The 13,673-nt window shown below is 42.2% G+C and overlaps 1 protein-coding gene across 1 annotated transcript; it reads left to right on the top strand.

Annotated features, from left to right (window-relative positions):
* The first annotated feature begins 514 nt into the window (after positions 1 to 514).
* On the top strand, positions 515 to 12,027 carry LOC115348219 (vertebrate ancient opsin-like). The gene is made up of 5 exons (XM_030030613.2): positions 515 to 875; positions 2,423 to 2,633; positions 3,240 to 3,357; positions 8,522 to 8,761; positions 9,968 to 12,027. Exons 1-5 carry the CDS (start codon positions 515 to 517, stop codon positions 10,196 to 10,198), a joined length of 1,161 nt encoding a protein of 386 aa, XP_029886473.1. The 3' UTR covers positions 10,199 to 12,027.
* The last annotated feature ends 1,646 nt before the right edge of the window (positions 12,028 to 13,673 follow it).

Here is a 13,673-nt window from a genome sequence, read left to right as displayed (position 1 = left end):
CTGTGCTCCCAGCAGCACAGGGCATGAGGAAGATGATCACTCCACCCTCGCTATTAACAAAAGGAAAGCTTCAGTTTTACAGTGCTAAAGGTCAGAGAGGGTTCCAAGAAAATGCTTCATTCTTCCCCACAGTGTAGGGATGATCTGAGGGATATTTCAGCACTGCTGTTGGCTGCTGCAGAAGGAGGAAACCTGCAGCTTCTATGCTGGGTTTTATTACAGAAAAAAATACGGCTGCAGCAGGATAGAGGCAGGAGACTACTGGCGGAGAGGGGCAGAAGTTGCTCTAAGAGTTTTTCTTGCTCATCCCTGTTCCCACATTCACTGCACAGCACTAAACTTTCCTCTGACCCAGACTTCATTTCCTGGACTATTACTGGAAAGCAGAAGCATGGAGAGTTTGTTCACGCTTCTGTTGGAGACAGCAAATTTCTCCTTTTAATCCTGAATATTATTGACAGATTAGGAACTCCAGCATTATACAGTATTATTTTTGCTAGTGAGAGAGAAAAAAATGGATGCACTCAGAGCACCTGAAAATGAGTCGCTGTTGTCCACTTCCTCCAGTCCTGCCAGATGGGATCCCTTTCGTCGTCCCTTGGACTCCATCCAGCCCTGGCACTTCAGCCTTCTGGCAGCAGTAATGTTGGTGGTGACCTCCCTGTCGCTTGCTGAGAACCTGGCTGTAATCCTGGTAACTTCTAAGTTCAAGCAATTGAGACAACCTGTCAATTACGTTATAGTCAATTTGTCTGTGGCTGATTTCCTGGTCTCTCTGACTGGTGGCACCATCAGCTTTTTAACGAATCTAAAAGGTTATTTTTATATGGGATACTGGGCTTGTGTACTGGAAGGATTTGCTGTCACATTTTTTGGTAAGCTTGATTTTGTTTGTAGTTGTATGTTCTTTTCCTTCAACTTCCTCCAGTGTACTCTATTAGCTATCCTGCAGCTTCCCAAGTCACTGACTTTGCATGCCTTTGAACTCACTGGTTCCTTCCCCAGTTACATATATTCTGTAGTGGATCTCGTGTGAGTGAATAACATGTTTCACTATATCTGTCATATATCAGTGACTTGTCACATGTGTACTGATCATTGAATATGTTTAATATAATGAGAAAAAGCTTGCTAATAGAATAACAGCATTGTGGGGGTTTTGGTAAAACAATGTCAGGAAAAAATTCACTATGTGTAACTATTTTAAAGTTTTGTATTTAGGTCAGTGCATATATGGATAGAGAGAGGAAAAGAGTGAGTGGCTGCTCTTAAACTGTCACATTTGAAAATATCAGAGCATGGAAACATCTTATGTTAGCTACCCTGCAGTGGTTCTGAGGAACCGTGGCACACCTGTAACAGTCACGCCACACACTGACATCTTTTTGTGCTTCTTTTTCTTGGTTTTGTTTTACTAACTGCACAAAAAGTATTAGAAATACTCTAAAAGGGAGAATCCTCACCACATAGTTCCCTGTGTATATACACCTCTGCAGAATAAATGGGAAATTAGTTTAAAATGGGACATCTTCTTACTTGAAATAGACATTAATTCCTGCCTCCCTGTTCCTATTTCTGAAGCTGCATAGTAAAGACAGCCTTCTAACTCTTCTCACTGCTCTAAATCAAACACATTGCTGATTCTCAGCCCAAAAAGGAGTCCCACAGTTGCTCTCAGCCTGATTAAGCTACACAGAGGGAATGTCTGTGAGGGATAATGCTACTAAATCAGTTCATGGCATGTAAGCCATGTCCTATAGAGAAAGATCAGGCTATTTCAAGATTTTCGTGGCCAACCAGGTGATACATGCCTAATAAACTGATAATTTAATGTTGTGGGCACCTGTCTGTAGGTTAGAGTTTTATGACAGTCTGAAATATGACATTTCTTGCAAAGATAGCATTTTGAAGATATATCTTAATTTCTTGATTTGGAAGCTACACATAATTTGCAGCTTTTCAGAGTAGAACCGGAAGAAAAAAAGAAGTCATCATCAGTCAAATGGCCCGATTAGCTGCTTGGTTTTGTAGTCCTTATACTGTAGACTGTAGACTGACAAACTAGACAAATACGAAAATCTTGTGCTCTTAATAAATATTAGAATAAGGCACATAAATTGCATATCTTCATAACTTGGGTTGATGGAAGAGGTGTCTGATGTAGTGGGTGGTCAAACAGTGGAACAGGTTGCCCTGAGGGGTTGTGGAGTCTCCACCTGTGGAGTTATTCAAAACCCAGCTGGAGTTGGTCCTAGACAACCTGCTGTATGGACTGTGCTTGAGCAGGGGGTGATGTTGAACTAGATGACCTCCAGAGATGCCTTTCAACCTAAACATTTCTCTGATTTTGTGATGTGGGCTGGTGTTTGCTTTTCAGTGACTCTACCCAATTTTTGATGCTGACTGTGTTTTCTTACTATAGGCATTGTTGCTCTCTGGTCTCTTGCTCTGTTGGCTTTTGAGCGGTACATTGTGATCTGTCGCCCATTGGGAAATATGCGCTTGAGGGGGAAGCATGCAGCCCTAGGTATTGCCTTTGTGTGGACCTTTTCCTTCATTTGGACCATTCCACCAACAATGGGTTGGAGCAGTTACACCACCAGTAAGATTGGAACTACTTGTGAGCCTAACTGGTAAGGCCACTCTTGCAGAGTATGGTAAAGAAATGAAACTTGCAGCTCAGGACATCTCAGGGGCATGAATTTAAAGGAAAGGTTTAAACATGGTGTACATCTCTGCAAAAATGGGTGTAAAGAAAGTTGGAACAAAACTGAGCAAAATTTGCCAAGAATAGATTTAAAAAAAAAAGAATTCTAAAGGGAGGAGCGTCCATCTCTAATGAAAATAACCATCCTATACCGTGTCCTTTTTGTCAGGATTCAAAGAGGACAAAGAGAGATTTTTTCAGAAGACTAGACAAAGCCCTGAGCAACCTGGTCTGACCCCATAGCAGACTCCACTTTGAGCATGAGGTTGAACTACATGTCCCTTCCCACCTGAACTGTCCCACAGTTCTATGATATTCTGCCTATGGTCATAGGATCCTGTCCTAGCCCACGGCCAGGGAGCTAGCCCAGGGCTCCATCTGGTGATATGACTAGAGTTGTAAAGGGGCACTTTGAATAAAAACAGTTGACAAAAATACTAGTGACAGCTTTGAAGAGCAAAATTAATACTTCCAGAAAATAATAAGAACACAAATTAGTAATACATACACACTGTATTTTGTGTGTTTACAGGTACTCGCGAGCTTATACTGACCATACGTACATTATTGCATTCTTCACCACCTGTTTTATAGTGCCTTTATTGGTGATTTTGGTATCCTATGGAAAACTGATGCGGAAGCTAAGAAAGGTAAGAAAAAGCACTTATCAGTAAACTTTTTAAATGTGTATGTATGCAAACATTTGGAATTTTTGTGTTCGATTTTCTGTAAAGATCAGACATAAGGAGATCAACTTTCCAGGCAGCAAATGCACTCAGTTATCATCCATTGTTATATAATTATCCTTACACACAGAAATTCATGCTATGGTTAGAAATGACTTTTCAAAGTATGCAGTTTGCATCACTTATCAGTACATCTCATTAGCCAAACATCATACAAATGAAAGAATGTCTGCCTCATAAAGAAAGAAACTGAATGACCCGGTATTGGTTTGTTTACAATTGTAATTCAATTCAGTGATGTTTCTTAAGACTCAAACCAGGTAAATCAGAATTTTGCTTAAAATGACTGCATCTGTAAATTTTAAGAGTGCTGGCTAATACGCTATAACACTTACATGCAGAATAAGATGTAGCATTTGTAAATAATGTAATGCTGTTTAGTAAATAAAATACTAGATTGTCTGGGAACATTTAAAAGAATTGAGAAATACTTTTGAATTTTATTTAATGATTATGTTGACGCGATCCGAAAGAGAATTTGCAAAAAGTGAAAAATAAGACAATAGAATAGGAAAATTCCTATTTGGGACAGGATTTGGGGACAATATTTTGGGACAATATTGTTATTTCTATTCACTGCAAAGCTGCCTTGTCTGATTGCTTCAGTAATAAGTTCAGTAAATTTCTTCAGTTTACTGAAGTTTTTAAAGTATTTGGGATAGTCAAATGCTTGTATTTATTCTGAGTGTTGTTTTCTCTAAGTAAAACAAAACAGAAGGGAAATGCGAAAAATATTTTCATTAGAAAATACAAATTGGAACATGCGTACTTCAGGTAACATTGTGACTCCTCTGGATGGATTTTTTCTTGATTCCCTCCAGGCTGCATTTAGGGGAGAGAAGGTTAAATGGCTGGGAGAGGTTGATTTCAGTATTAAATACAAGAAGTTTCCCAGGTTGAATGTGAACTGCAGCACAGGTGCATTGGTGCTCACAGCGCTCCTGATGAGATGGCACGGTGTCTGTTGGTGCGAGGGCGGGGGACGTGAATTACAACATACAGAGATGCTTGAAGAAAATCGTTGTTGACGACGCAGGCTCTCCTAACATAACTTGTAAAACTATGGTTCTGTTATTCTGAATATCCAGAACTTTTATTAGTATTTTATTTTTCCCTGTCCTAACCTACCTGCAGAGGAAATGGAGCAGAGAGGGAGCGGGGTGGGGCAGACCTCCACACTGCTGATGCAGCCCTCTCGCTGCTGCCTTAGGGAAGGAGCTCTGCCGCTTGGCTTGGAGGGGGGGACAGCCACCCCAGAGCACCCACCCTGCGGGGCTCCCGCTCCTGCCAGGGGCACCTCTGGCGCAGGCAGGCGCGGCGGGTGGCAGGTGTCCCTCCCCGCAGGCCGGCGGTCACGGCACAGGCCCTGCAGGGATGGGAACGGGCCGCCCCTGGGAGGGAGAGCCCGTGGGGTGGCCTGGCCTGAAGGGAGGGATGGCAACCCAACAGAGGGGGTGTGAAGGAGAGGGGACCCCTTGCCAAGCATCCAGCACTGTCATGGGTCTGCCAGAGCAGTGGCTAATGTGCTACTCAGATGTTTCAGGAGGTGCACAAAAGGGCCATTTCCTTCCTCTGGGACAGCCACTTCAGAGGCTGCAAGTTAAAAACAAAGCAGGTGAGATGAGGAACAAGGGAGGCAATGAAGGAAAATGCCACCATCGGTCACAGCGGAAGCCGGTGAACAGTCCATCTTGTCATTTGGGTCAGGTCAGGATGTCTTCTGGAAGACCGACCTGTGCCACGTAGTGGGTCCCAGCATTGGCCTGGAGCCACTGTGGTGTGATCTCGCTCGGCTGTCTTTCTCACTCCTCTCTCCATTATCCAGAAAGAAGAGCAGTAACATTAAAAAAAAAAAAAAAAAAATCACACTTCTCAATAAGTTGTGTGTTTCACACTCCCCTTGCAGCTCAGTGACCTGGCAGACTGCATAGCCAGGAAACGTTGGGGTAGCCTCAGGGCACCTCATCACAAACGATTTAGCTGTAGCCATCTGGCTTGTGCCAGTCCTTGCCTCTGGCTTTTACAGAGAGAGATAACTGAGTTGGCCTCTGTTACTCATAACAGCTTAAAACACAGTCTAGTGTATAAAAGCCAACTGCCTGCAATATATTCTGTAAATTTATAATGAATTGCCATAAAGCTATATATCTCACAACTAAACCAATTTTTAAAAAATCTGACTACGGTGAACAGAGAGAGACCCAGGCACCAGAACTGGGGTCTTGATGTTCCCAACCAACCCTCTTCCCAGATTTTGACTGCCATGTCCCACGGCTGCCACAGTGCAGACTTGGTCATGAGTGGCATTGTTTTGTCTTAGTAAAGTCTGCTGGTCCCTCAGTCCCTGTGACATCAGCTTTACAATGCCAGGACTAGCTTTCACTACAACTGCAAAACTCATGAAAGAAATCAGTCTTTAGGAAAAGCTCTAATTAACAGTTTACAATGGAGATAAATTATTATGGCAGTATTCCTTTGTTTGTAAGATAAAGCACCAGTACATGGTTCCTTATCAGTTTTGTGTTCTCAGATTTAGAAAGGAATCTACTGCCATCCACAAAAAGCCATAGGTGAGAAAAAGGCCAGGCTGATAAGAGACAAAGACAAAACAGTCGAAAGCACAATCCAGGAGATTGTGTCCCTTCCCCAAAGTGACTGCACTTCTGCTGAAAGGGAGGCTGGGCTGCTCACTTTGTAGGTACAGTGTATATGAAAAAATGCTGTAGAAATGTCATATATTGACAGGGAATATCTTAGCTTTGCTCAGCACCTAACACTGCCTTCATTGATGCCTAAGAACTTGTAGGTATTATGACAATTCACTATTATTGTTGTTGTTGTATTTATTGTTTGTTAAAGAATGACATAAAATACAACTTTCTACAGGGGTAAGGACACCTCCCTCCCCAGGAGGTGCTTCTGTACCTCTGTAAGTACTAACTATGTTAAATTATCTGAGTGCAGTGCAAGAGTTATTAGGGGAAATGTCTCCTTTCAGTTCTAACATTACTGTGGAAAGCTAAAAGGCCATATTACACCAAAAATTCTTACTTTATTAGCATGTATTATTGCAGGATCTGGCATCAGGTTTTTCTAGAGCCACACAGAGTTATCATTAGTTACTTCCCATGTATGCTAACGTTACGTTAACAGTGCCTTGTTTCACTAAGTCATCAGAAACAAAACAAGGATGTTTCCTAGAAAGACACTGTTTGACATCACATAATCTCTGTATCAACATCTCTGCCTAAGATGCATGATCAATGAGAAGAGGGGGAGCATTCCTGCTAAATGCCCCAATCCCACTGTCATTCTGGTGTCATTAGATCATAGATGCTCTTCTGGTGAAGGCTATAAAGCACTACAGAGCTTGACAGACTCTCCTGGTCGCTGCTGATTAGTCTGGTCTAAACTTCACCCATGGCAAGGACTTTGCACAGCCACAGCAGAGTGCTGTCTTTAACGCCTATATTGGACACCTAGTTGTCTGCAAAGACTGCATGAAAAACAAAGTGCTTGAATTCAGGCTCACTATCTGCTTATGACTCACCAAGATGGCCTTCTTTTTCAGTAATTAAGTCATGATCATGCCTTCAGTTGAACTGTTGCAGTTACTGTGGGTAGCCATAATGGCAGGGGTAGATTGGGAGTTGACTGAAAACTTCTCAAACAGTTAGCCAAAGCTGAATTTTTACACCCTGTGGATGTGGTGGCTAGAGGCTGGCCAGGGCTCAGGTGCACCAAGAAAAGGCAGCAGGAGAGGGCTGGCGAGACCAGCCTGGTGTGAGGCCTCGGGAGCAGGTTGGGGCTCGGGTGCTGGAGCGGGAGAGGGACAGCTCAGCCTCCTTTCCTGCACCACCTTGCCTGGGTTTATTTCCCCTCTGCTGATGCTGACCACAGCAGCCATGAGCCTGTCTTTCCAAGTTTCCAGCAGAGAAAAGTCTGTGGCCCAAGGCAAGAGCTTTTACTTAAAGCTAGCCCCTGGCAGTGGCCTGAATGAGAACTTGGAAGAAATCTGAAACTGCTGAGACTTGTAAAAAGATCTCATAAAGACAATGCTGTGCTTGGGCCGACTGGTGCAGAAGCCAGTTTTGTAGGTAAGATTAAAGTTGGTTGGCTGTAAGGCTGGTTCAGAGCTGTATTGGCTTCTCATATTTGCCTTGTTATGGAATTGTGCTTTTTGTTACATTTTGCTGTACACAAACTGGTTTATCAGAACAGCAGCAAATGTATTTCACAAAAAGACCAGAAAAGGGGAAGAAGGGGATACTGCTCCTACCAGTATAGCCAAAATGTTCTCTAGTCAGCTTTCCTGCAAGCCAAAAAGTCTAGCTTTATTAGGCTTTGTGCAGATCCAGAGCTGCTGTAAGCCGAGGTAGCTCTGTTGAAGTTAGTGATGTATGGCAAGTTGTATCACCCAAAAATGTAGGCCTAATTTCGGTTTCATACTTTTAGAGGTAACATATTGTTATCAGATACCGCCAGTCGCTCATTCTGTCAGAGTCATTCTATTCTGCATAAGGCTTTCTAAATAGAGGCTAAATCTTGTATCTGATTTGACTAAAATCATTAGGATTAATTTTCTCACAGATGAAATTTAAGGGTATTTCTGCACTGCCTCGGGGTGGGCTGCTGCAGCACCCATGAAGTTACCTGAGCTAGATTAACTTTTGCGATGCTGGACAGCAAACCTGTGCCATCGCTTCACTCCTCATGACTTGGCTGAAGCGAGCTTGGGAGTGTCTCTACAGGCTGCAGTCATGCCTGACTGCAATTAGATTTCTACACAGAGATTGTCCTAGTAATTGCTTTTTGCTCTCACTTTGACAATAAAAATACAAAGATACTTAAGCAAAGGAAAAATTAATAATGACAGTATACAGTAATTCATGTCCCTCAGCAACAACATTGACACCCTGTGGTCCAGTAACAGCATCCTGATGTACTCTCATACTCAAGAAGAGCAGGTCTTTCCTTCTAGCGTGGCAGATTATTAGCTTGCTCACTAAATTCACTGGTTGGAGGCCTTGTTGTTTGTTTTCTAGAATCTTCTATCTTTTCTTTAAAGGTGTCAGATACGCAAGGCAGGCTGGGAAGTACCAGGAAACCTGAAAGACAAGTGACTAGAATGGTTGTTGTTATGATCATTGCCTTTCTAATCTGCTGGATGCCATACGCCGCCTTTTCTATCCTAGTCACTGCATACCCCTCCATTGAGCTGGATCCTTGTCTGGCAGCAGTTCCAGCTTTCTTTTCCAAAACAGCCACTGTTTATAATCCAATAATTTATGTCTTTATGAACAAACAGGTACTGTATGCTCTCAAAGTGTCTTTAACACTCATATTTTGTTATTTTGTCTTGCTTTATAATGAATTATTTCTATCTACCTACATGTTAGTTAACTAGCATTGCAATATCCAGCATTTAGAACTAAAAAAAAAAAAAAAATTAAAAAAGATCACTCTATATCTACGTACTGGAAGATAGTGTAAGCCTCTGTGCATTATTAAAATAAGAATGTTAATGATTATTAGGTTTAAATATTATATAAATATTAGGTTTAAATATTATATATTTAAATATATAAAGGAAAATCAGCCCTTAGTGAATATCAGTTTTCTGTATGAAAATTCTATTTTCAGGACTGTGCCAGTGCATTTGTATATTTCTTTAGGAATGCAACACCAGTAAGTTGACTTTGAGGTGGGGTGGAAGTTTTCAATAGCTTGTATTTGTGTCAGGGGAAATGCTGCATTTGTGGTTGTATGTACAGGGAGGGTAGAAGCATTGCATATGCCTATGGGACAGGGAGCTTTCTTCTCTGGAATGGGGGCAGAGGATTGGATGCAGAGAAGAAGAATTGACAAGGGGATGAACCAGAGTGATATGTGTTCACTGTGGTAACAGGGATGGTAATAAACTTGAATAGATTTATGCAATGAATGTAGCTATTAAGAGTGGTGGTGTCAAGCAGAGTATAAGCATATAAGCGAAAAGAAGAAAAATATTAAAGTGACTGTGGACTAAGAAGTGATTAATAAATTTATTTATTCAGTCCTGCAGAAAGAGCTATTGCTTGTCTCTCATCCTATGGACAGTACCCTGATCTCCCAATGCATGGCAGATGTATGCTGGTCTTACCCTGTTCATGGATATGAACAAGATGGAAACAAACCATCTTTGAATAGCTGGGTATTCGCATATGAAAGCAGCTCATGAGCCAGGAGAAATAACCAGTTCTGTCCATTAGATGTGGTTAGTAACAAGCAGAAAAGGAAAATTATTTTTTAGAATAAGATTTTCCAGTAGTCTGGATCTTTTTAGAATGTTATTATGTCTCAGTTTTAGAGTTCTTCATGGTGGCACAGGCAAATATTTTTTATGAGGCTATTTCTTTATATTCCCAACTGACTCATGAATTTCCAAGAGTTTTAGCAGATAAAGACTGCTTTATAGAGATATTTTAAAATTCCTTATGTCTTTTGATTGATCTCCTTTTTTTCAACTTTCTAGTTCAGGAAGTGTCTGATTCAAATGTTCAGCTGCAGTGCCATAGAAACTGCAGAGTCCAGCATGAACCCAACTTCAGAGCGAGCAATGATAACCCAGGACAAAAGAGGCAGTGAGATGTCCACCATGGCAGTATGTAGCACCATTTCTAAGAGGAAAACCGGAGATGAACACAGAAATTGCCGATCTTTTGCTGAGTTGGCAGCTTCAGAAAACAAAATCTGTGCCATGTAGGGTGGGAGATAATTAATGCAGTGTTACAGCATATTTCCTTGTTACCATCACTTAATACAATAATGTTGTCAGTGGGGACATTATGCTCCTGTGGACACCGGCTTTTGAAATTCCAGGCTCCTGAGTGCATGTAAGAGTTTCTTGGCTTTGCAGTTGCAGTCAAACACTCAGCCATAAGGTGAGTCCCTTCCTCCACTGCATTCCTCTTCCCAATCCACAGCCTGCTTGCTCCTGAAAATAACATCAGGGGAATCCAGTCTTGCTATGCTAGCATGTAACACAGTAAGGATAGGAGAGTTTTACGCTGATGATGGCTCCTTGGTCAGCTGGACAAAAACATGAAGTGGCACATGGCTTCCATATGCTACTGGACAAATAAATAATATATAGCACACAGCTGACTCAATTTCAACCAGTGGAGGTTCAGGGAGGAACAGGTCTGAGGGCTTTTTTGGTTTGTTTGAGTATTTTCCCTAAAAAAGCAGAGAAAGCCAGAGGCTTCTGCACTTATGCCTGTCCTTGATGAGAATCTCATCTGGGCCACTAAAGTCTCCAGCAGCTTGGACAAGGCATCCAGACTCCCAAGCACTATTTTATTAAAACAAGCCCTATCAAGAGCTGTTCATATCCTCTCTCTGCCTTCCCTCTTTGTCAAGAAAAATCTTCTGTGCTTGTGGCAACTTTTGAAGTACATTAATTTGGACTAGATGATCGTTGTAGGTCCCTTCCAGCTGAACTATTCTATTAACTCAACTTTAGAAGAGGAGTTAGTGGGGTATAGGAAAGTACAGCTGTGCAAGAATGCTGGAGAAAGGGCCAGTTAGAGTTGTAAAGCTGAGCTTTGTGGGACAAGTTTTTCCCTGTATGTGCCTCCACTGTGCAGAGCTAAGATCTGTCATGTTCTTGAGACTATGTAGCTCCAAGTGACTATTATTTCTGTTGCTTAACAATTACAATTTTCAGAAATCAGTGGTTAGAGAATACAAATATTATGTAGGTTCTGGGCCACATTACGTTGGAGCATGTTGGATGTCTGTATTTCCATTTGCACATTTTTACTTTTCTCACTTCTGAGCTAGGGCATGCCTCTTCAGAAAGCATAAACAACTTCCTAGCCCAGTAGGCAACTTGCAGCAGCCAGTGGCACCACACTGCTGGTCTCCTTTGAGGAGCAGTTGTGTCTCTGTCCCTTCAGTCCTTAAATTCCTGTTTCTGCCTAAGTCACATTCTCACTACTTTTAATTGAGCTACTGATCCTGGCATAAATCATTAATTTGTTATTACACCTTTGATATCAGAAGCAAGGAGTGCAACATAAAATACACTCTCTGTAAACAGTAAAAAAGAACAGAAATTGCCAGCATTCCATGGCTGTATTCCATCTCATACATTTAATTCACACAATGATGTGCAGCAATATACTTAGCTTTAGTGGAATGTCACTTATGCACATGCAAAACCAAACTAGGCCATCAGTGTAATATAGACAGACTTCTGTTTTAAACAGACTTTGATGAACATTCTATGAAATGTTGCTAAGGCCTGGCATATCAGATTTTGAATCCTATACAAGTTCTATACTTAATTGAATGCATTTTAGAAGAAAAGGCAACAGCTGACTATATTTAAATGCTTTAGTATGGAAAACCATTATTTCTAGATAAGACATTAATACAGTGCCAGTTGAAACAAATGTTGCTCCATAGTGGTATAGAGAAGCTATACTAGCTACATACTGTACAGGCCTTAGCAATAGAAATGTGATATGGAATGAATCACCCAGTGTCCAGTTTTACTTCAAAAAAACTATGATTTCTTTACACAGAATAAAGACATTTTGTTTCTACCAGATTTTTCTTCTCTTTTTATTTTGTTAAGTTACAGTTTGAAAAACTATATTCCCCTGAAAAGGAATGACAGGCTACCTGAGGTATCTGTGGTCAAACCTTGGCCCAGAGCAGTATGTTGCTGAGTTGGAAGTCAAGAACCATTCCTGCAGCAGATGGGGATGTTGGTGGATCAGGGAAAGGTAACACAGAAACACAGTACGAAACATCCTGAAACCCTGGTATCTTGCAAAGGCTGACTTCTTTACAATTCTCATGCTCAAGAGGAGACAAAAGCTGCAGCTCCCTGCCAGGACTGGAGGGACAGGCATGGGCAGCGTGGCCCTGCAGCCACTCTGGCCTTGGGATGCTCACATGGACTGCTTGGCCACCCGTTCCTGCTCATGTCCCCTTGCAGCGTTCACACTGATGGACGTACAGAATAATTCACCCCCCCATATTTCTGCACAGCCCTGGCGTTCTGATGCATTTTGCTTTAGCTCTGTGAAGGCAATCTAAACACCAAAGCAGCAATGACAGTAACATGTGGGAGAAAGAATGAGCTCTTCACTCCTCCTCTCTGTCACCAGCCTTCTCGTGGGGATGTGTTTGCGGGGGGGGGGGGGGGGGGGGTGTCCCACTGTCTGCAGCCCTCACTTCTGAAGGCAAAGTGGAGCTTGGTGAGGGGAGGAAAGATAGCCTGCTTCAGGCAATAGTGTATCTGACATCGAAGACAAACTATGTTATACTAGGTAACTATGCATACCTGCTTTAGGTAACAGCTAATATGATAATAATGATTTTCTTTTTCATCAGATATGTAAGAATTATTGAGTACGATCTTTCTGTTAAAAGATCCTTTATAAGTGCATAGGTGAAATGTGATCCTTTCAGCAAGCGTATTTCTGTAAAGCTTTCCCTTAACACTCTAAGGGGTCTATTTCTTTGGCCCTGCTCTTTTCCCACTTTACGCAACTTCCCATTGCTCTCCTGGGACAGCTATGAGTGCAAAGGACCCAGTCATGCTCTTTGTTTTGCATCTTATAAAACCATGAGACAACTCTTTGGACCTTTTCTACAACATGTGTTCTTTGCAGAAGAACAGGAGAAGTTAGGAAGCAGTGGTGGTTGACCATACAAGGGGTGACATGCATATGAAGTGCTGGCTAGCTCCTGTGGTTGGAGACCAGGCACAGTAACTGCAAGGCTGGAGAGCAGGACTGACATGAAGCGGAGCTACTGGAGTTACTCACTGGAGTGAATGAGCAAATGTGGGGAGGGCAGGATGGGTACCTATACCATTGCTCCAGAAGAGATATCTGCATCATGGTGAGGTTTCCTTGCTCAGTCATAGCTGCTGCCATGCCAGACACCACAAGTCACGGATGTGGTCTCCAGCAAGTGGCAAGGCATCAGGAAGAAGGCACTGCTCAGCAAGTAATACCTGGGAGCATCCAGGGGCTCCCTGTCTTTAGGCAGTCTGGTTAACTCTACCATCCTATCTTTAATGGTGCAAGCCAGTGGGTGCTGATACCTTTTAACCTTTTCCACAAAGGGTACCCATGACTATGCTGTCCAGGTCTCACCACCCTTTACGCTGGAGGTGTCAAGCTGTGTAGCTATTTGACAATTCCCTTTGTTAGAGAAAT

Source organism: Aquila chrysaetos, chromosome 11, assembly GCF_900496995.4.
Source record: "Aquila chrysaetos chrysaetos chromosome 11, bAquChr1.4, whole genome shotgun sequence".
Classification (NCBI taxonomy): Eukaryota; Metazoa; Chordata; class Aves; order Accipitriformes; family Accipitridae; genus Aquila; species Aquila chrysaetos.
The sequence above is the reverse complement of the archived record's forward strand: the minus strand, read 5'-3'. Positions and strand labels throughout refer to the sequence as shown.